General features: G+C 47.0%; 1 protein-coding gene and 1 pseudogene across 2 annotated transcripts; both read right to left on the bottom strand.

The window, feature by feature from the left end:
* Positions 1-619: 619 nt before the first annotated feature.
* On the bottom strand, positions 620-20,793 carry LOC113926861 (annotated as a pseudogene).
* Positions 6,527-8,879, bottom strand: LOC113926863 (zinc finger and SCAN domain-containing protein 23-like). 2 transcript variants are annotated; one of them, XM_027602231.2, is made up of 2 exons: positions 8,477-8,879; positions 6,527-8,109 (listed from the first exon to the last, which is right to left on the bottom strand). In XM_027602231.2, exon 2 carries the CDS (start codon positions 7,998-8,000, stop codon positions 7,503-7,505), a length of 498 nt encoding a protein of 165 aa, XP_027458032.1. In that variant the 5' UTR covers positions 8,001-8,109; positions 8,477-8,879; the 3' UTR covers positions 6,527-7,502. The 2 variants fall into 2 exon arrangements, with proteins under 2 accessions (XP_027458032.1, XP_027458033.1); XM_027602232.2 differs by having other exon boundaries at positions 6,527-8,095.
* Positions 20,794-21,349: the final 556 nt, after the last annotated feature.

Here is a 21,349-nt window from a genome sequence, read left to right as displayed (position 1 = left end):
GGACCCTCGGATCATGACCTGAGCCAAAGGCAGACGCTTAACTGACTGATGCACCCAGGCGCCCCCAGAGTAGTAATTTCAATGCTGGGAATGGCTAATGCTAGTTAGAAATCAAAATGGTTTTGGACACCTGGGTGGCTCAGGTCACGATCTCAGGTCCTGGGATCGAGCCCCGCGTCGGGCTCCCCCTTTCTTCCCCGCTCATGCTCTCTTCTATCTCTGTTGCTATCTCTGTCTCTCTCTCTCAAATAAACAAAATCTTAAAAAAAAAAATCAAAATGGTTTGAAAAAACAACATAAAAACTCATGAATTCAGTAGAAAAATATTTTTTATAGCTGCTTTGTGTATTTTTTCATCATATTAACTAATACTTCATTGCATTTAGTAAAAGTAATCACAGGTAAATTTCTTGTTGACATTTTTCTAAACTCTCAACTTTTCTAGCATTTATGACCTTTATAAGAACTCTTTGATGTGGCATCTCTGATTTTCTTTAAATAATGAAGTCCAAGAAACATTTTATTTCAGTTAAAAAAAAAAAAGTCCTGGATTCTTGCTGGAGTTGTTGCCTAAGACCGGGGCAAGGTGTCCAGTTGCTGTGGACTCTCTGGCCCTTGATCAGGGCCGAGTTCCCACGCAGGCTCCACTCTGCTCACTCTGCTCACTCTGCTGTTGGGGCTTAGCAGTGTGGCCCCTCAGATGTTGGAACAGCATTGCTCTCTGCCTGTAGGCCTTCCCACACTCTTCACATTGATAGAGTTTTTCCTCAGAGTGGACTCTCTTATGTCTATTGAGGTCTGACTTCCAACTGAAGGCCCGCCCACATGTGGAACACTCAAAAGGTTTCTCTCCTGTGTGGATTCTGAGATGGTGACTCAGACCTGTCTTCTGACAGAAGGCTTTGCCTCACTCTACACTGACAGGGCTTCACCTTGTTGTGAATCCCCTGGTGTTTGAGAAGATGCTCTCCCCTTGTGAAGGCCTTCCCACACTCAGAACACTGGTAGGTTTTATCCCCAGTGTGGACTCTTTTATGGTTCTGCAGGCCAGTTGACCGAGTAAAGGTCTTTCCACACTCGTCACACTTACATTTTCTTGGTTCGAGGGGTTGGGGGGGGTTCCCGTGCTTCCCTCTCAACCTGTTTATGAGCACTGACTGAAGCCTTCACCACACTCACCACAATTATAGGACTTCTCTCCAGTGTGACTTGTTTGATGTATGATCAGGGTTGAGCTCATGCTAAAGGCTTTTCCACACTCGGCACACTCGTAGGGTTTTTCCCCCGAGTGGATTCTGTGATGGATTATGAGTTCTGAGCTCATAATGAGGCTAAAGCCTCATCCACATACAGGACATTCAAAAGGTTTCTCTCCAGTATGGATTCTCTGGTGTTGGTTAAGTCCTGCATACTGAGTGAAGGCTTTTCCACACACTTACCATTTATAGGGTTTTTCTTCACTGTGAATTTGCTGATGCTCAATAATGTGTGAACATTGCCTGAAGGTTTTCCCACACTCATTACATTTGTAAGGTTTCTCTCTGCTGTGGAATCGCTGATGTTCAGTGAGGTCTGAACTGTGGCAGAAGGCTTTACCACAGTCCGCACATTCAAAAGGTCTCTCTCTAGCGTGGAGACTTTGATGCTTTGTAAGAACTGATCTCTGACGGGAACACCAGCCACATATACTCTACCGATATGGCTTTTCTCTAGTGTGGATTTTGAGATGTTGGAAGAGGCCTGCTTTCTGACTGAAACCTTTGCCACACTCTTTACAGTGATAAGCCTTTCCATGCTTCGAAGCCCCTGGTGCTGGGTAAGGTCTGCATGTCTGATGAAGGCCCTTCCACATTCCGTACGAGTATGGTTTCTCCCCAGTGTGGATCCTCCTATGCATGTGAAGGCCTCTTATCCAGGTGAAGGTTTTCCTACATTCTTCACATGTATTTATTTTCTTACCTGTGGCACCCCCATCCTGCGTTTCCAAACTTCCATTAGGCTGTCTCCTGTGCGTTCGGCATGCTGAGACAGAGTTCCGTCATGTTCATCAGACCCCTTCCCACATGGTTCTGCTTCTTCACAAAGTTCCCGCTTCATGCCTAATGTCATGTTGTCAGTCCTCACACCACCACCTGAACGCAGACCACACAACTTGAGGAGCAAAGATAACTCAAAAATAATTTAAGAGACAGACAGCTGGAAAGGTTAATCTTTATTTTAGGTTGATGTTAACAGATGATATTGTTTCCTCTCTTAGTGTTAGAGGTTCAGAGAAAGAGGTTAGTCAAGGTGGGAGGAACGGTAGTAATACAGTGTGGAAGTGAGAAAGAAAAAAGCATGGCTGAGTTACCAGCAGAGTGTGGCAAAGTTGACAGGCTGTCACTTCTGTGATTACATAAGACTGTACCTTCCAACTTGCTAGTGGACTCTCTATTGACACTCGTCCTCGCTGGCTTGCCGACTTCGATGAAGAAAGCCACCATATGGAGAAGCCCATGGGGCAAGGAACTAAGGGGGGCCTCTGGCTAGCAGCCAGCAAGGGACTGAGACCCTCTGTCTGACGGAGAAGTGAGTCCTGCCAACAGCTATGTGAGGCTGGAAGTGGATCCTTCCCTAATCACAACTCAGATGAGACATCAGCCCTGGGACCTTGACTGCAACCTTGTAAAAGACCCAGAAGCACAGAGCCTGGCTGAGCCACCCCAGACTCTCCACCTACAGAAACTGTGAGATAAAGCATATGTGTAGTTTGAAGCCACTAACTTTGTGGTAATTTGTTAAGCAGCAGTTGAGAACTAATATACCAGTGATATGAACTATAAAGCTTCCTTAGTATAGGAACTACTACACTTAAAAAGAAAGGAGAGAGATGCCTGGCTGGCTCAGTTGGAAGAACATGCAACACTTGACCTCAGGGTTGTGAGTTTGAACCCCATGTTGGATGTAGAGATTGCTTAAAATTAAAATCTTTATTTATTTGTAAAGATTTTATTTGAGAAAGTGAGCAAGTGACAGAGAGAGAGAGCATAAGTGGGGATAGGGACAGAGGGAAAGAGAGAGACGTGGACTCTGCCGAGCAGGGAGCCCGATGCGGGGCTCGATCCCAGGGCCCTGGGATCATGACCTGAGCCGAAGGCAGACGCTTAACTGAGAGCCACTCAATTGTCCCAAAATTAAAATCTTAAAAAAAAATAGAAAAAAAGTATGGTGCCCGGGTGGCTCAGTCAGTTAGGCATCCAACTCTTCACTTTGGCTCAGGGTTTTGGGATCAGTCCCTGGTTGGGCTCCACGCTCAGCAGGGAGTCTGCTTGAGATTCTCTCTCTCCCTCTGTCCCTCCCCCCACTCTCTAAATAAATAAAATCTTTAAAAAAAGAGGGAAAACAAACCGTACATTGAAAATCATATATGTGTGTACGTATACGCAGCTATGCACGTATGCATGTTTGTACTTGTATTTATATATTTATATGTGTATAGATGACACGTACATCAAAAAACATAAGAAAATTATGTTAACATCAAATGTACTTGTCCTAATAGCCATATCAATAAATGCAAATGGCTTAACTCATTAAAAAACCATCAGATTTGATCAGAGACCAAAACGCCGCTCTATTATACATACAGGAGACATGTATACAACATACTGACTGAGAAAAGTTATGAATCAAGGATGGATAAGGCTGTGTTAAGCAAATGCAAATAAAAGGAAAGAAGGCATCAAGATTTCAATTTCAGAGAAAGGGGGGATTCAAGCCAAAAGCATGAAATGAGACAAAGAAGACTACTTAAAAATGCTAAAATAAAGAACACAATGTGCAATGCAGATGTAACAAATATGAATAATTATGCAGAAAACAACACAGTGACAACTTTCCTGAAGCAGAAACTATAGGTGATTTTATAAAAAGAAACAGACAAAACAAAGAAGAGACTTTAACTGTCCTTTCTATGTCTGAAAAACACCAAATGGACCAGAAAAATATAGATAAAAAAAGATTTACAAAATGAAATCAATAAATTCAGTCTTATAGATACATATGTATGTCAAGGTCTGACCCTGAAAATAAAACAACTTTTCAGATGTGCAGTGAACATTAATGAAAGCTACCTATTGGGTCATAAGAAAACCACAATAAATTCTATAAGATAGGAATAATAACACAAACACTCTCTGATCACAATAAATTAAAAACAAAATCAGAAAACAAGCTCTTTCATCTGTAAATTTTAAACTCCAACAATTGCTAGTTCAAAGGCAAACTTTCAGATTTTCTGGAAAATAATAATGAAAACACATTTCAGAACATTTGGAATACATCTAAACCAGTGTTCAATGAAATATTCATAGCATCAAATACTTATATTAGTAAACAGGAGAATGAAAATACATAAATCAACCCAGCTCAAAAGTTAGGAAAATGGGGCGCCTGGGTGACTCAGTTGGTTAAGTGTCTGACTCTCGATCTCAGCTCAGGTTTTGATCTCAGGGTCATGAGTTCAAGCCCAGCATTGGGCTCCATACTGGGCGTGGAGCCTACTTAAAACAAAACAAAAAATACCACAAAAAAACAAAACCAAGAGAGCCTGCTCATTTATGCACTTTATTGGCTTTTCTCCCTTTAGTGTGTCAGTCCCTGCTCTCTTTGTGCTTCCTGGGATCCCCTTTATACAAACTGTTAAAACCATAAGTAAATAAGTGACTGAGTGAATAAACAAACCAAAGGAGAACACAAGAATGGAATTTTAAAAAAATGAAGAAACCAAATGCAATACAGAACAGTTGATGGAACGTAATGGTAAAGCAGAATGAATACATCAATACAAATTCATGTTTGTTAGGAAAAAATGTCTATCTAGCTCTGCCCATGAAATGTCCTAGAAGCAGGGTTACCTATGTGATAAAGAACACCCCTAACACCCAGACTTTATTCTCCAATAGCATTCTCTATTAACAAGAACCAAGGCTCGTTCAGAAATGGGTGATACCAGATCTGGGTATAGGGAAGGTACAAGGTGAGCCTAAAACAAGTTATTTTGTTCAAAAAGCAAAAGCAAGCAGTCAAAATTAATAGAGCCATGGCAAAACAGAGATAGGAGCAAGACTGAAGACATCCACACAAGCCGAAGATGTGTGGAATAAGGCATGGGTTTTTAATGAGGGGGCTGAAACACACCGACTCAGTAAAAATTCCTACGTCCAGAGGTGCCCGGGTGGCTCAGTCGGTGAAGCGGCTGCCTTCGGCTCAGGTCATGATCCCAGGGCCCTGGATCGAGCCCCATGTCAGGCTCCCCGCTCCTCAGGGAGTCGGCTTCCCCTCTCTCCTCCCCTCCCATGCTCTCTCTCTCAAATAAAGCTTTAAAAAAATAAATTCCTAAGTTCATAATGATACCAACACAGAAAACGTCCTAAAATCTCAAGTCGCCATTTAAGATGACTAATAACCCAGTTTTTGAATTTGAACATTGGTAAATAAAGGGGGAAAAACAAAGCATCAATCATGCATGACCGCTTAGAAGGAAGTGACCAAATAGATGTGATGAAGGAAAGCTTCAGTATGAAGAATGCCAGTTAATAAAATAGAAGGAGTAAAGAATTATAAAATCATCCTGTAACCCTTAATAAAGTGGTTGACCCATACAAGGATTATCAAACATTTCTCATTTGTTGACGGGAAACCATTCACATAGTGCCAAAGTGACACCACATCGTTAGCTACAAGGGAAAACGATGAAGGGATCACACTGTCCTGCCAAGCCAGAGCTTTAATAGTGGGCCACCCGGGTATTAACGTCTCCTCTTATCTAGTATTAATTCTAGCAAAAATGTTTAACTCGAATCCTTTAAGCCTTGAGATCTAATTTCCAGTTTATAGGAAATACAAGGTACGTGGGCAGCACAGTAAGTGATACAATGAGGAAGCAATCAGAAAACTCCAGAGGGTGGGAAACTGGCCTCCGCTCATCTGAAAGTCTGGGCTATGGGAAAAAAGGATAGGGGAACTGTTCTAAAGTAGAAAAGAATTAAGAGGCATAATGACCAGATACATCATGCTCCCCTGGGTTCTAACCTGAGTTGGACAAATCAGCTTTAAATACGTTTTGGAGGGGCGCCTGGGTGGCTCAGTCAGTGACCTTCGGCTCAGGTCATGATCTCAGGGTCCTGGGATCCCTGACCCACTCCACGCTCAGCAGGGAGTCTGCTTCTCCATCTGCCCCCTCTCCCGACTGGTGCTCTCCATCTCCACCCCCGCCCATGGTGCTCTCAAATAAACAAATAAAATCTTTAAAAAATACATTTAAGAAAAAATGAGACTATTTGAATTTGGATTGAATTTAGATAACATGAAAATGTACTGACAGAGGAAAGATCATTAACAAAATATCTGGTTATAAAATAGCACAGAGTATGATCTTCTTTTGGTAAAAGGTAGTGTGTATGCACATGTGTACACATATATGCACATAAATACCTATGCACATGAAAAGATACAGATATAGAATAAAAAACCATCAATTATAATCTGAGTGACAGAACATCGTGCTTTATTTTCTTATGTTGCTTTTATGTACTTTCTAACTTTGTACAATGCATATATACTTCTCTGGTAATAATAAAGGGTAACTTTCAGAAAAGTCAGTACAGTTTTACAGTGTTAATATCCTATCTGTATCTACTGAAGGATGTAAGCATCAAAATACTTGAGATAACATTTGCTACTAGACCATATGTAGAAATTTCAAATACAGATATTTAAAACCGACCATACTACTGAGGCTGCTCTGAAAGGACTTATTACCTTTTAATCATTATTACCCTAAATGTCACCTTTGTCATGTTCTTCAATAACCCTTGTCAAAAGGAATTAGTGTCACACGCCAAAAAAATTTCAACTCAAGAGGTCATTTCAGTCCAAATTCCCTAGAGAAATTCATGCCTCACCTCCTTCCTCTGATGGTTGGGGCTCAGGTCCTTTGCCCTTGAACTGGATCACTGGGGGCTGAACCCATGTGTATGAAGATCCTTCATCTAGTGTCTGAAGGGTCACTGTCTACAAAAGGATTTCCTGTTCCAGAGCATGGGCTTACACCTAGAGACAAGCAAATCATTAAGCTTTAAGGATATCAAGAATTTAACGGAGATTGAACCTCTGGAGGAGTCCACAAGAAATATTCTCCAAGAGACTAGGAAAAAAATGTGAGAAACCAGGGCCTTATTTACCTTCTGGGGCACTGAGAAGCGGCCAGAAAGCAAAATTTGATCAGGTCTTGTTTCTGTCATTTCACTGTTGGCCGTGTGGTCTTGGCCAAGTTACCCAACCTCTCTGAACTTAGTTTTCCATGTGTGCAAATTGGGAATATTTCACCTACTTCTTTGTTGCTGTGAGCTGAGTGACCTGTAAAGTAAGGAGCATGATGCTCCTCATTCTATCTGAAATACAGAATGCCTTCAGTATCCTTGCTCACCATCCCAGAATCTGCTGTTCCCCACTTTCCCTCTTTACTGGGCTGGCTTAGCGAGAAGCTCAGTTCCCTGCTGAATGCTGGGTTTTCCCATTGTTCTCTGAGTTCCACAACTGAGAAAGCTTTGTTCCAAGCTTTCCACAACCATATCAGACCAGTGTCTTCCTACTTGTACATTTCTCTTTCCTTCCAGATCCTCCAGCATGGTCACTGTCTGCTCCCCGCTCTCGGGGTGCTGCTCCCGCACCCAGGCCTGCAGCTCCTCGGGCAGGATGGTCAGGAACTGCTCCAGCACCAGCAGCTCCACGATCTGCTCCTTGCTGTGGGTGTTGGGCCGCAGCCACTGACAGCAGAGCTCCCGGAGCCGGCTCAGGGCCAGACGGGGTCCAAGGGAACCCTGGTAGCAGAAGTGTTTGAACTGTTGCCTGAAAATCTCCCAAGCAGGGGGGCTGGTCCTCCGGAAAGCTGAGAGCCTGATCCCTGGGTGGTCCTCCTCCAACTCCACCGTCACCATCTCAGGCCCCTGCCGACCCATCCGGCTTCGAACAACTGGCCAGCAGACTTTCTTGTGTCCACAGCCATCCTGCCTGGCTTCTGCTGGAGTGCAAACTGGAGACTTCTGAGGGCATTCTAGCGAACAGAATTTAAGGAGATAAATGGCAAAGCTGTGAAGAACCCACAAAGGAGGACCTGTAACCGGAGTAACTAATTTTATTCATTCATTAAATCCACAAGTATTTATTAATAGAGGCCTCCCTTGTGCAGAAAGTGTTCTACGTTCTTGAAACACATTCGTGCCCAAAGCAAAGCCCCCTGCCATCCTGGAGGTCGGCTGCACTTGGGGCGATCAGCAGACACAAGTATGAACAGCATGCGCGAGGTCAGACGGCGCTACGTTTTGGCAGGTGGGGGCAGGTGCAACGAGGAAACCAGGGGCGCGCGAGAAGCCTGCAAATCCGGCAGTAATTACACCAAAGAGGTCCCAGCCCAGAGCAAAACTTCCAAGCTTATCTGTGGGCGCCGGGTTTTCCGGACTCGAGTACTTCCGCCGCCACTGCCGGGAGAGAAGCAGTGAGGAATCCCGTCAGAAAAACCGTGCCCTTTTCTCATGCGAACTTGGCGGAACGGAGGGCGAAGTCGCACTCCGGCTCCCACGGCGCCCGCGGCCCGGGCTCGGTCCCCGGAGGCGCCCGGCAGCCGGGCGGGGTCCTGCGTAGGCGGCCCTGAGGCCGGGCCTCCGCGGGGCCTTCACGCCGGGGCCCCCTCGCCTCCCAGCTCGTCGGAGCCCCCGCCGCTGGGCTCCGAGGCCGAACCCGGCACCGCAGCGCGAGGGACACGTCCTGCCTCCCGGTCGCCTCGCCCGCCGCAGCGCGCCGGGCCGGAGCCCGACCCCCGGAAGCGGCCGGCGGCTCCTGGAGGCCACGCCCCCTACGTCACTTCCGGCGCCTCCCGGAACACACACAACAGGTTGGAAGAGCACACTATGCCGTTGAAAATAGGAAGTCATTTTCATTGACGCACACTTCTATTTCCGTCCGTTGTCTGAAATATTAGAAAATAAGTAGAATCCAGCATTTGAGACAAGAATGCTTGCCTTCCAGGAACATCCTGGATGGAAGAGGGAAAATGATTTGATTGTTGAGCCCATCTAATAAAAACAGGTTATCCTTGTGTGGTCTGTAATATAGTAAAAACAAATGACAACAAAAGCTCGAGTTCAGTGAGTAGATCTTGTCCTCAGCTGATGTACTCTTCAGGGTGTAAGCACACTCCAACCCGTCTTAGGGGTTAACTTGCGTCAAGCTTATGCGCTCCTTCTTGCTGACCTGAGTCTGTAGCAGAAATAACCGACTTCCCTTGGGATTTGCAGACCACTGGCCTTGAGGCGTGAAGGACTAGACCTTCCCAGAAGATAAGGCCTAGCTGCATTCGAAAATAGCCATGGAGTCCAGCAAGTCTGTTCAAGGTCACGTCCACATATGAGTAACCGCCTGGACACCTGCTTCTCCCCACGTAGCCCCCTCCCTTTCCCCATGCCTTCCCCTCTACAGCCCTCTGGCTCGCCCTGCATGGGGACGATGGTCCATCACCAGCCGTTCCAGGATTTGCTCCTTTGTATGCACGTCTGGCTTCATCCACTGATGGCAACGCTTAGAAATTCGTGGTGTCCAAGGGCCTCCTGGTAGCAGAAGCGCCCGAAATGCTAGCGAGAGAGTTTTCAAAGAAGATGCACGTTCCCAGTCTAGACTGCTCCCAAGCATGTACTTCTCTTCCAGTTTCACTATGTGCAAATCTTCCTGTTCCTAGGGAGTGTGGACGACAGGAGTCAGGGTTACAGGCTGCGAAGGCTCAAGAGAAAACTCACTTGACTCACGGTAGATTCGGGGTGAAGGCTCTGGGACATCAGAACGTACTGTAAACAGAATAATCCGGGCAGCGAAGAACTTAGCTAAGCCCGTTAACTTTATATGATGGCAGCGATAAACCAAGCTGCACAGTTTAGGGACAAATCGTTGCCAAGGCTACGGAATCAAGTCTTTGCGGGCGGCCAGGAGCCGGAGAAACGCAGCGCGCCCCTCTCCCGCGCCTACAAGAACTCGGGGCTCTGGTCCGCGGGGTGAGGCGCTCCCGGCAGCCGGGGCTGGGCAGGCGGAGCAGAGGGCCGCCCCACATCCCTCGCCCCGACTCCAGCGCCCGTCCTCTGTCGGCGATGCACTGCGGAGCCCTGGGTCTTCGCCGGAGCGGGAGAGCAGAGCCTGAGCGCCGCAGGCCGAGCGGACGCGAGCACGCAGCTAGACGCCGTCGATCGCCGAGGAACCGGGTCCCCGAGAGGCTCCTTTTGTGTAAGAACCTGGAGGTTTGGGTTTGTCTAGGATCTGCGCTCTCGGCCCACGCCGTCGCGGTCCCCACGCCTGCCTCGGGTTCTCGGAGCCGCTCGCCCGGCCGCCCGCCCTGCCCCGCCACCTGCCCCGCGCGCACCCGGTCTCTCCTTGAGGGCAGGCTGGCGCCCGGCCTGTGGCCCCCGGACCCAGGTGGATTACTCCCCGGCTCTGCCCGGCCCCTTCCCCCGCGTTTCTCCGCGACGCGCACGGAAGCAAGGACCACATCACTTCGACGCGAACATCCGGGAGAAACACGCTTTGGTAGATCCTGCTGCGCGCCACAGCCCTCGGAACGCATTTCGTGGGACGCCAGCGGACAGCGCCGCTCAGGCGCATGGCGTAGACAGCGTTCGTGGCCTCTACCTGTGCGTCCGCCGGGGCGGCTTCAAGCTCCGACTTGGCTTGGCGGTGTCGCCCGGGGCGTGGGCAACGGTGGACGCCGCCGCGAACGGACATGGTTAGATGGAACTAACAGCTGGGATTGGTGAACTGGGCGCACTGCTGGGTGGGCCTCACCGGTGGGTGGGCCTCACCCAATCAGCTGAAGGCCTTAAGAGAAAAAAACAGATCTAACCCCAAGAAGGACTTTTGCCCCAAAACTATAACGTGGAAATCCTGCCTGAGTTCTCAGCCTGCCAACCTGCTTAGCAGGTTTCAGACTTAGCAACCCCCGCAATGGCCTGAGCCAATTCCTAAATAAATAAATAAATAAATAAATAAATAATCATATTCTATTTTTCTGGAGTACCTTTACTGATAAAATTCATCCTTAAAGTCCTACTAATGCCCATACCCATTTTCTTTATATACCGTACCAGTTCTTCCTGGCAGAATTGTTCCTTGATTTTTGCTCATTTATCTTTCCAATTAGATTATAATACATCGTGTGAATCCATATTTTACTTTTTGTATATACCCTTAAAATGCATGACATATATGTATGCAATGACCATTCTTTTTTTTTTTTAAAGATTTTATTTATTTGAGAGAGAGAGAATGAGAGATAGAGAGCACGAGAGGGAAGAGGGTCAGAGGGAGAAGCAGACTCCCTGCTGAGCAGGGGGCCCGATGTGGGACTCGATCCCGGGACTCCAGGATCATGACCTGAGCCAAAGGCAGTCGCTTAACCAACTGAGCCACCCAGGCGCCCTGCAATGACCATTCTTTTCTTTTTTAAGACTTTATTTATTTGACAGAGAGAGACAGCGAGAGAGGGAACACAAGCAGGGGGAGCGGGAGAGGGAGAAGCAGGCTCCCGGCTGAGCAGGGAGCCCAATGCGGGGCTCGATCCCGGGACCCTGGGACCATGACCCGAGCCGAAGGCAGACGCCCATCGACTGAGCCGCCCAGGCGCCCCTGCAATGACCATTCTTTGCACATGTAACATCTCCAGAAATCTGTACTAGTCAAATCACCAGGCAGAGAGCTGTTCTCTCTACTTTTTGAAAATGTTTGGCTGCAAAGGTCAAATTATTGACATTTACAGTATGTACTTATTATTTTCACTTAAGCTACATCAAGAAATAATCCTACTTTTAAAACTTCCTCAATTTATGGTTTCCCATTGTTTTGCAAGCAACCTATCAAAAAGGCCAAAGATGGGGCACCTAGGTGGCTCAGTCTGTTGAGCCTCTAAGTCTTGGTTTTGCTCAGGTCATGATCTCATGGTGGTGAGACTGAGCCCACAATGGGATCCACACTCAGCGGGGAATCTGCGTAAAGATTCTCTCCCTCTGCCCCTCCCCACCGTGTACACTGGCTCTCTCAAATAAATAAATCTTTTTAAAGGTAAAAGTTGACTTCACCTTGTTTCTATTTTCTCTGCTATTAAACATAAACGCCTTCTGAAGTCATTCTCCAGAGAAGCAAATTCACATCTCCACGGCTCAGTAACATAATGAGCTGGAGGGTGATGCCAATGAGGTCTGGCCCAATAATGCCAGATCTTAATTTGTCAAAATAAAATGGAAATCCCAATTTTTACATAAAATCTCTAAATTTTTTAAGTTGGCAACAAATTCAATTCTTAAAAACAACCAATGAGCTACACAAGTGTCTGCCAAATGTATCTGAACCTTTGGCTGCCAGTTTTCATCTCTGGCATAATTCCTACTGCCAAAAAGCTCAGTGCATCAGCACATTTCATGGGAGAATTCCTCCAGTTGGTTGAAAATTCCTCAAATATACAGGTCTTCTGTGAAAGCCTATATTTTAAATTTCAAGGTGTCTAACTTCAGGGAGATTTAACGTTGTATCCACTTATGTCTTATTTTTGTCATATTTATTGACTTCCTTCTGGCCTGGAAACTTCAACCTCCCAAGTATTTCCTACCTAAGTCTTGAAACAGGGCGAAACAATAGAAGTACTCTGATGGCAGTAGGTATGAACAATTAGCACCTCCAGAGTTTTCTTGGTTGGTATTTATTCATACCATCCCCATAAAAATAAGAATATAGTGAAATACCCAATTTTTATATATTTTCTAATTTATAAACTTTTTAATTTCTCGTCTTAATAGTGAGAAGTATATTTCATTCAAGGTAGAAGACAACACCAATGCTTCTCAGACTGTTTATTCCAAGGTTGAAAAGATAAACTAATGCATAATGAGGACAGAAGCATCCAGATAATTAGAGTGGACCGTGCGGGAGCTGAGCTTGAAACATCTACTGGTTTTTAGCATAAGAAAATCACAAGGATGCAGGAGAAGCCTTACAGACTGTGGTACCTGATGTCTCTTCAATCCCACTACCAGTATGTGGTCAAGTTCAGCGGGAGTACTGGATGGCCAAAGGAAATTCTGGGATTGTTTTCCCCCAGAGAAGAAATGTGTATCACTGAGATTTAAAAGTACAAAAAGAGGACATATGAATAAAGTACAGAGTTAAGGATACAAATATACATCATAACTCTTTGCCAAAAACTGTGCCTTTCCCCGAAGCTGACAAAGTGCACAGCAAGGACTAAAATTTCATGTGCTGCTTTGGTATCTTTGAGCCTTGAGGGGACCCAGAGGCATAACCATGGGTTCTCCTGCTCTTGCTAGATATGCCTCCCACCCAGCAGGAAGTGCTCCCCACCTGACTATTCCACATCAACTAGACTAGCTGTACCCCAGCTCATCCTCAACCTAAGAGGTTTCACCTCCTTGCCTGCACAGAAAATTATTCAAACAATGACATCCTCCCAAGAAAACCAGGGGTCACCTCATCCTCTTGTCTCTACAAAAGCCTGAATCCCAAAGCCCCTGTTTGTTCACTGGGCTCCCAAATGGCCCTGGGCTGTGTGATTGATAAGCTACTGTCAAGCCCATCTGTCCAGCGTCAGGTGTCCTGTGTTTGGCCATCCTCAGAATACTGAGGTGGACTACCCCCTCACCAACAGGGGGAAGGAGAGACAAAAGGGCAAGCTATAGTCATTTTATTTTTTATTTCTTTTTAAAGATTTTATTTATTTATTTTAGAGAAAGAGAGAGCATGCACAGAGGGAGGGGCAGAGGGAGAGGGACAAGCAGACTCTGCGGTGGGCATAGAGCCCAAGTGGGGCTCAATCCTATGATCCCGAGATCATGACCTGAGTTGAAATCAAGAGTCGAATGATCAACTGACTGAGCCACCCAATAGTCATTTCAAAACCTAATTCCTGGGGCACATGGCTGGCTCAGTCAGAAGAAAAGGCGACTCTTGATCTTTGGATCATCAGTTTGAGCCCCACGTTCGGTGTAGAGATTACTTAAATAAAAACTTAAAAAAACCCACAACTAACTCCCTAGCTTACCCCTCATTTACAAGACTTTAAAAACAACATCACATTCCCCACTCATCCTTCTAAGTTCTCCTTTGCAAGCATGCATACTAACAGTCTCAGTGGTCCTCTGTCCAAAACATGGAAGCCACTGTATCATCAAGATATTTAGGGTGTGATGATAGTGACCTCAAGAAGAAGTACAGACGGACCGCAAAGGACACTGGAAGACCAAGAGAAAGAGAAACATTCAGAGCAGACACCAGCAGTATGTGAGCAGTCTGGTCCCATGATGTTACCAGCTTCTTTCAGTCTGATGTATGACATTACAATCCATTCCAATTTGACTGCCTAGAATAATAATGAAATGGATATACCACATTCCTGATTTCTTGAATTTACTACACAGTGATAGGGTCTATATTCATCATAGCTTTCTGAAGTGTTCAGTAAGTCCTGATTTATGATTAAAGGCTTTCTTACAATTAGGATACACACACAGACTTCTGCCCTCTGTGGATTCTCTGATGACGAAGGCTTGAACTCTGAATGAAGGCTCGTCCACACTCCTCACACTGATGGGGCTTCTCCCCATCATGGATCCTCAGACGCTGAGTAAGGCTGGTGCTCCCTCGGAAAGCTTTCCCACATTCCTTACGTGTGTAGGGTTTCTCCCCAGTGTGGCTTCTCTGATGTTCCATGAGTCCTGACCTCTGACTGAAGGCCCTCCCACACTCATCACATGTGAAGGGTTTCTCTCTAATGTGGATCCTCAGATGTCCAATAAGGTGGGAGCTTTGACTAAAGGATTTACCGCACTCTTTACACCCATAGGGTCTCTTCCCAGTATGAATTCTCTGATGAAGAACCAGGCCTGTGTTTAGACTGAAGGCTTTCCCACATTCGTTACATTGATAGCACTTTATTTTATTATGAATTTCCTGGTGTGAAAGAAGGGCTGATTTATAACTGACTGCTTTCCCACATTGATTACAGTGATAAGGTTTCTCTCCAGTGTGGATTCTCCAGTGATGAACAAGCCCTGAGCTCTGAGCAAAGGCCTTTCCACACTCCTTACATTTGTGTCATTTTACTCCCGTGGGGTTGACCTTTTGCTGTTCTGATTTACCTTCATATTGAAAAGTTTCTCCATACCTTGCATCCTGGAAAACACTCAATGAATTCCTTTCTGCAGAAATCTGCTTTGGAGCTAATTCACCAGTCACAGTCCTGGTTTCATCTCCTGCTGGAAGAGCAAGTCAATTACTTAAATGCCACATGCCCATATAAGGGGTTTAATGGAAGATTAGGGTAAATAATCAGGAACCATCATCCTAATGGTTTTTGACACTCACTGCACCTATGAGTCATAGAGAATAAAAATAAATAAGTAAAAGCCTTTTGAGCCCTCACTGGGATCTAAAAACTCAAAATGGTAGGAAATGAAAATTTCCCAAGAATCTTCAAAAGGTCCCGCAATGTTTATATACCTTCCAGTTTTCACCCCCCGTGTAGTCTTCCTATGCAGGATCTAGGCTGGCCTGTGACCTACTTCATTCAACAGAATGTGGTGGAAGAAAAGCTGTGTCAGCTCAAAGACAGACTTTTTACACAGGTGCATTTGCATCTCTGCGATCCCTGAGCGACCGTGTGAGAAGGGTGGACAGTCGGCTAGAGAGACTACAGGAGGAGCGAATGAGAACCTGAGGCTTAGCCGCCCCAGAGTCTCACTAAGTGCAATTTTCTGGCCGTCTCCTGCTCAGGTATGAGCCAAGGGAGTAAAGTATTTTGGGCATCCTGGTCCAGGAAGCCCCTGGCTAACTACAGCTCCCACCGGCACCACAAGCAGCAGAGACATCACCCTGCTTCTTGTAGTCACCCTCAGAGCTGCAGGACAGAATATAAGGGATGTTCCCTTCAGCCACTAGGTTTTGGGGGTGGTTTGGTACATGGAAATAAACAGCTGATCAGCCAGCCTTTGGTGACAGGACAACACCATGAGCTAGGTAATAGATATAGAAACTGAAACTGAAAACTTACATAAGTGGCCTATGATCACATGGCAGGTAAGCGGTCAGGTCTGGCCTAGAACACAGGTCTGTGGGAATCCAAAGCCTGTGCTCTTTGTTTACAAAGGAAGAGATACTTCTGGTAAAAATGTCAACAGTACAAAAGGTATGAAAGTAAAAAGTCCAAATCCTCATTTATCTTTCTCCACCACCCTATGTCCTCCCTTCCACTTTCTTCAGCAGTAACCATGGCAGCTTCGCAGTCTGTGTAATGCATCTCCTACTCTTCATTCAGCGGCTGTCAATCTGCGACTGCATTTATAGGAACTTTTTTTCTCCCAGTATTTTCAGACAAGTGCCAGCGATTTTTACATAAAGACACCCACTGAAGCATCATTCATAATAACAAAAATACTTGAAACAGCTTAAATGTACATCAGGAGAAGACTAGTAAGTTAATTATAACGTATGCATGCAACACAAAACTAAAGACGTATTAAAGAATAAAGTAGTTCTATGGATAAGAGCAGTATTGTTTCTTCAGGCTGTATCCAGGCCACACACATTTACTGCAACTGAGTGAAGGAACTAAGACCATGGCATCCACAGATTTAACTACAGCGGAAAGGCAGGACGGCAGAGAGGATCATCTTGTGCACCGCTGTGGCGGCAGCGCTTGCCGTATTGCTGGGCACACAGTTAATGCTCAATGAATGTCTGATGCATGAATGAATAACGTCCTGAATACTCGCATTAGGTTAATAAAAAAGAAGCAAAATACAAAGTGATGCGTATGTGTGTTAAGATGTACCCACATTTGTGTTAATCAGGGAGGCATGGAAAACACTATCCTGAAGAAAGCTTTTTAGTTTCACAGATCGCTAGCAACAGCTGTGACATGTCATGCAGGCTATGCAGGAAAGCGCAAAGGTCGGTCAGGAGGCAGAAGGGGAGAATGGGGAGGGAAGATGGTCTAGAGCCTTTATCGGAGTTTTCCCAAGAAGGAATAGGCAAGGTAGGGTAGGTATGCTGAGATGGCTTAGGATTGGATAGTTTGAATAATTTTGGCCGGCTCTGGGCTGTAGGGATGTTCTCTAATGGTCCAATACCTGGCCCTGGGGTGATTTACAGCAGGGGAAATAGGGGCTTGGCGTGTGAGCGTTTGATAAAGGAGATGGCTAGGGAGTGGGCTCTGGATTGTTTGGTTTGTATATGAAAGGGGTGCTTGCAGGAGGGGTTCTCTGCTGTCTCTAGGAAACCGCTAGCCCTGGGAGGGGCAGTCTCACCAGGATCAAGGCCCCAAATGCCAGGGCATCAAGAATATAGAAAATAAGAAGAGTCAATACAGTATAATACTACTTGACCTAAAAGAGGGACAGGGGCTTGAAAAACACATGGAATGATTTTAGAATATATATTAGAGAATGTTAACAGTGGTTAACTCATGGGAATGGAACTTTTATTTTCATTTCATGTCCTTCTCTACCTACTACAATTTTAAACATATAAACCACTACTATTGTTCTATAATAGCACTTTTAATAACTAATTAAAAAATATAATACTAGGACCCATTATAGTAAATCTGTGGTAGATCTGGGCATCTATCTATCTATCTATATATATATAAATACACAGGAGGAGCGAATGAGAATAATGAGAATATATATATATATATTTTAAGATTTTATTTTTTTATTTGACAGATCACAAGCAGGGGGAGTAGCAGAGGGAGAGGGAGAAGCAGGCTCCCCACTGGGCAGGGAGACCAACATGAGGCTCAATCCCAGGACTCTGGGTCATGACTTCAGCAAAAGTCAGATGCTTAATTGACTGAGCCACCCAGGTGCCCCTGGGCATCTATATCTATATTTTAAAGATTTTATTTATTTATTTGAGAGAGAGAGAATGAGAGATAGAGAGCACGAGAGGGAAGAGGGTCAGAGGGAGAAGCAGACTCCCCACAGAGCAGGGAGCCAGATGCGGACTCGATCCCGAGACTCCAGGATCATGACCTGAGCCGAAGGCAGTCGCTTAACCAACTGAGCCACCCAGGCACCCTGGGCATCTATATTTTTAAACAGCTCCTTGGTGATTTTGGATTCACAGTTAGAATTGAAGACCACTATCATAACCAGTAAAAACCAATAAAAAACCAACCACATATCCCAATTCAAAATTAAATCAGCTCTGGGGTGCCTGGGTGGCTCAGTTGGTTAAGCCTCTGACTCTTGGTTTCAGTTCAGGTTTATACCTCAGGGTCGAGACATGGAGCCCCGAGTGGGGTTCTGTGCTCAGTGCAGAGTCTGCTTGAGATTCTCTCTCCCTCTCCCTTCGCGCCTTCCCCCTCCCCTGCTCTAAAATAAATAAACTTTTTTTTTTAAATTTTATTTATTTATTTGACAGAGAGAAAGAGGGAGAGAGAGAACACAAGCTGGGGGAGTGGCACACAGAGGGAGAGGGAAAAGCAGGCTCTCCACAGAGCAGGGAGCCCGGTGTGGGGTTCGAACCCAGGACCCTGGGATCATGACCTGAGCCCAAGGCAGACACTCAACCAACTGAGCCACCCAGGAGCCCCTAAAATAAATAAATGAATCTTAAAAAAAAATTAAATCTGCTCTGGATATGCTCACTTCTAAACAACCTTTTGGTGTTAAATTTATTCAATCCCCAGACATCATTTTTCTCACCAGAAATACTCCTTCCTAGCAGATGCTATATATGCAGTGCCTTCAAAAAAAAAAAAATCAGAAGATTCACATTTTAAGGCTTACCATTCTCTTGCACAGGACTGTACTCCCAAGGATTGCACTTTGGCTGGAGAGTCAGCAGCCACTCTGCAAGGCTTACGAGTCCTGCTCCCTTCCATAGCACTTCTTGTCCCTAGCGTGCACTGGCTTGAACCTAAGGATGTACAAGTAGAGCTGGGTTTATAAAAGGATCAGAGATATCAGGCAATAGCTAAAACCTCAAAATTTGATTTAAAAAAATTTCTATGGATACAGGGAACAGAATAAAGAAACCAGTGTCTTAATCGATTCACAAAATAAATAAGTAGCATAGCTTTAAAGAAAAACAAAAAGAGGGTGCCTGGGTGGCTCAGTCGGTTAAGGTCATGATCCCGGGGTCCTGGGATTGAGCCCCACATCGGGCTGCTCGCTCAGGGGGAGTCGGCTTCTCCCTCTGACCCTCCCCCGTCTTGTGCTCTCTCTCACAAATAAATATAATCTTTAAAAAAAATCCCCTTGCTTACACATGCCCACTCTTTGCTGGTAGACCCTTGGTGCGCTAATAAATGAACAATGGATTAACCTTTTTCCACCTGTTGTCTTTTACCTCCGAGTTCTGTCTCCAGGTCCTCCAGCCCAGTCACCGCCTCCTCCCCGCTCCCCGGACGACATCCTCGCACCCGGGCCTGCAGCTCCTCGGGCAGGATGGTCAGGAACTGCTCCAGCACCAGCAGCTCCACGATCTGCTCCTTGCTGTGCGTCTCCGGCCGCAGCCACTGACGGCGGAGCTCCCGGAGCCGGCTCGGGGCCTCTCTGGTCCTGGGACCTCCTGGTAACAGAAGTGTCTGAAGCGTTGATGGAAAAGCTCCTGATGAAGGTGCACCTTGCCTAGCCGCCTAGGCTTCTGCTCCCAAGAATGGCCCTCCTCGTCGTGCACCTTCACTGCACTCAGCCCCTCCTGTTCCTCCGCAGCGTGGAGCACAGGACTCGAGGCTGCGCCCTCTCTCAGCTCGGTGGACATCTTGCACGACAATCGCTCAGGACCGGAGTCACTGGTCTTACATCCCAGGAGTCAGGAAGAAACTCAGGATCGGGCTAGTCCTGTGGGAGGAGCACCCGCTCTTAACACCGCAAGGTAACCAGGGCAGTCAGGAGCTGCACGACGGGCCGACTCGCCAGCAGGGTGGGAACACTCCCGAGCAGTGGACGAACCACCTGCTAACATGCCCGGCACGGAGATGTGAGTCACTGAGAACGCGGGCCTGACTGCTGATACACAAAAACCAAAAAGCGACATAAACCGCAGTGTCAGAACTGCTACCGTGCGGGAAGAAGGCCACCGTCTCAGAAAGACACGGCGCAAACGTAGAACGGAGAGCAGAGCACGTGAGCCACGCGCCAGGGCGCCCGTTGGCTCCTGGGCTGCCGGGCCCCACGGGACGGGTGTCGGGCCGCCCCAGGCCCCGCGCGAGGGAAGGGCTGTCGTCCCACTCTCGTACGCCCACGGCGGAGCGGGGCGCGGAGTGTCCGCAGTGTCCCCGGAAAAGCTCTGGGACCTTTAGGAGACTCCTGTCACTCGTCAGGGGCGAGACACGAAAGCCCCCCGAAGTGGCTGCAGGGTTCGCCCGGGGAGCAGAGCACTGGGCACCTGTCGGTGCGCGCAGTCCCCGCGGGGTGACACGGAAGAACCCCGCTCTGGTGTGTCTCACTGTCGAAATACGAAACGAGGGACAAAGCGCCACGGAGGCGCGTCACCCGCCCTCGCGCTCACGTGCGGGGGAGCCGGGACACCGCCTCAGCGGCCCGCGCTCCCGCCCTCCCTCCGCCGGCTGCGCCCCAGGGCCGGGGTGCTGCAGCCGGCGCGCGTGCGAGCAACCGGAGGGCGGCCGGGGCCACCGCGGCAGCTAACCCCGAGCGCAGGCGGCGCGCGGCTCAGGGCGCTCCGCCCCGTCGCCAGGCTACTTCCGGCGCCCGTCTAGGCATCCGGAGGCCCGTCCTCTCTATGGTCGCCGGGCTGGGCGGGGGCGCTTCTGCGCCTCAGGCCTCCGCCCATCCGGCCCCGCGTGTGAAGCTCCGCTGCAGCTGACGTCACGGACATCACCCGCCAGGTGCTGAGTCTCGCGCGCTCCGGATGCTAGCCTCCCGCTCAGCCCTCGTGCGGGGACGGGTCGACGCTCTCTCTGCATTTGGGGTGTGAGCTCTTTGCTGCGGGAACACCAAACTTCGGCTCCCATTTCCCTCTTTACCCAATTAATGATGCCTTTGCTGAAGAGTAGCTTTTTCTTTGTAAATTAATAGACTATTTTTTTAAGAGTACTTTCAGGTTTACAGAAAAGAAGGATCAAGAAGTGCAGTTACCCATAGTCACCTCCTAACCACTCCCTCCACCAAGTTTCCGGGTGCTGTTGATATTTTGTGTTAGTATGGTATCTCTGTTACAATTACTGAGCCAATACTGACACGGCGTTTTTTAACTAAAGTCCACAGTATACATGAAGGTTTACTCTTGTAGATTCTGT

Source organism: Zalophus californianus, chromosome 7, assembly GCF_009762305.2.
Source record: "Zalophus californianus isolate mZalCal1 chromosome 7, mZalCal1.pri.v2, whole genome shotgun sequence".
NCBI classification, from domain to species: domain Eukaryota; kingdom Metazoa; phylum Chordata; class Mammalia; order Carnivora; family Otariidae; genus Zalophus; species Zalophus californianus.
Note: the sequence above shows the minus strand (reverse complement) of the source record. Positions and strands in the feature narration are given on the sequence as shown.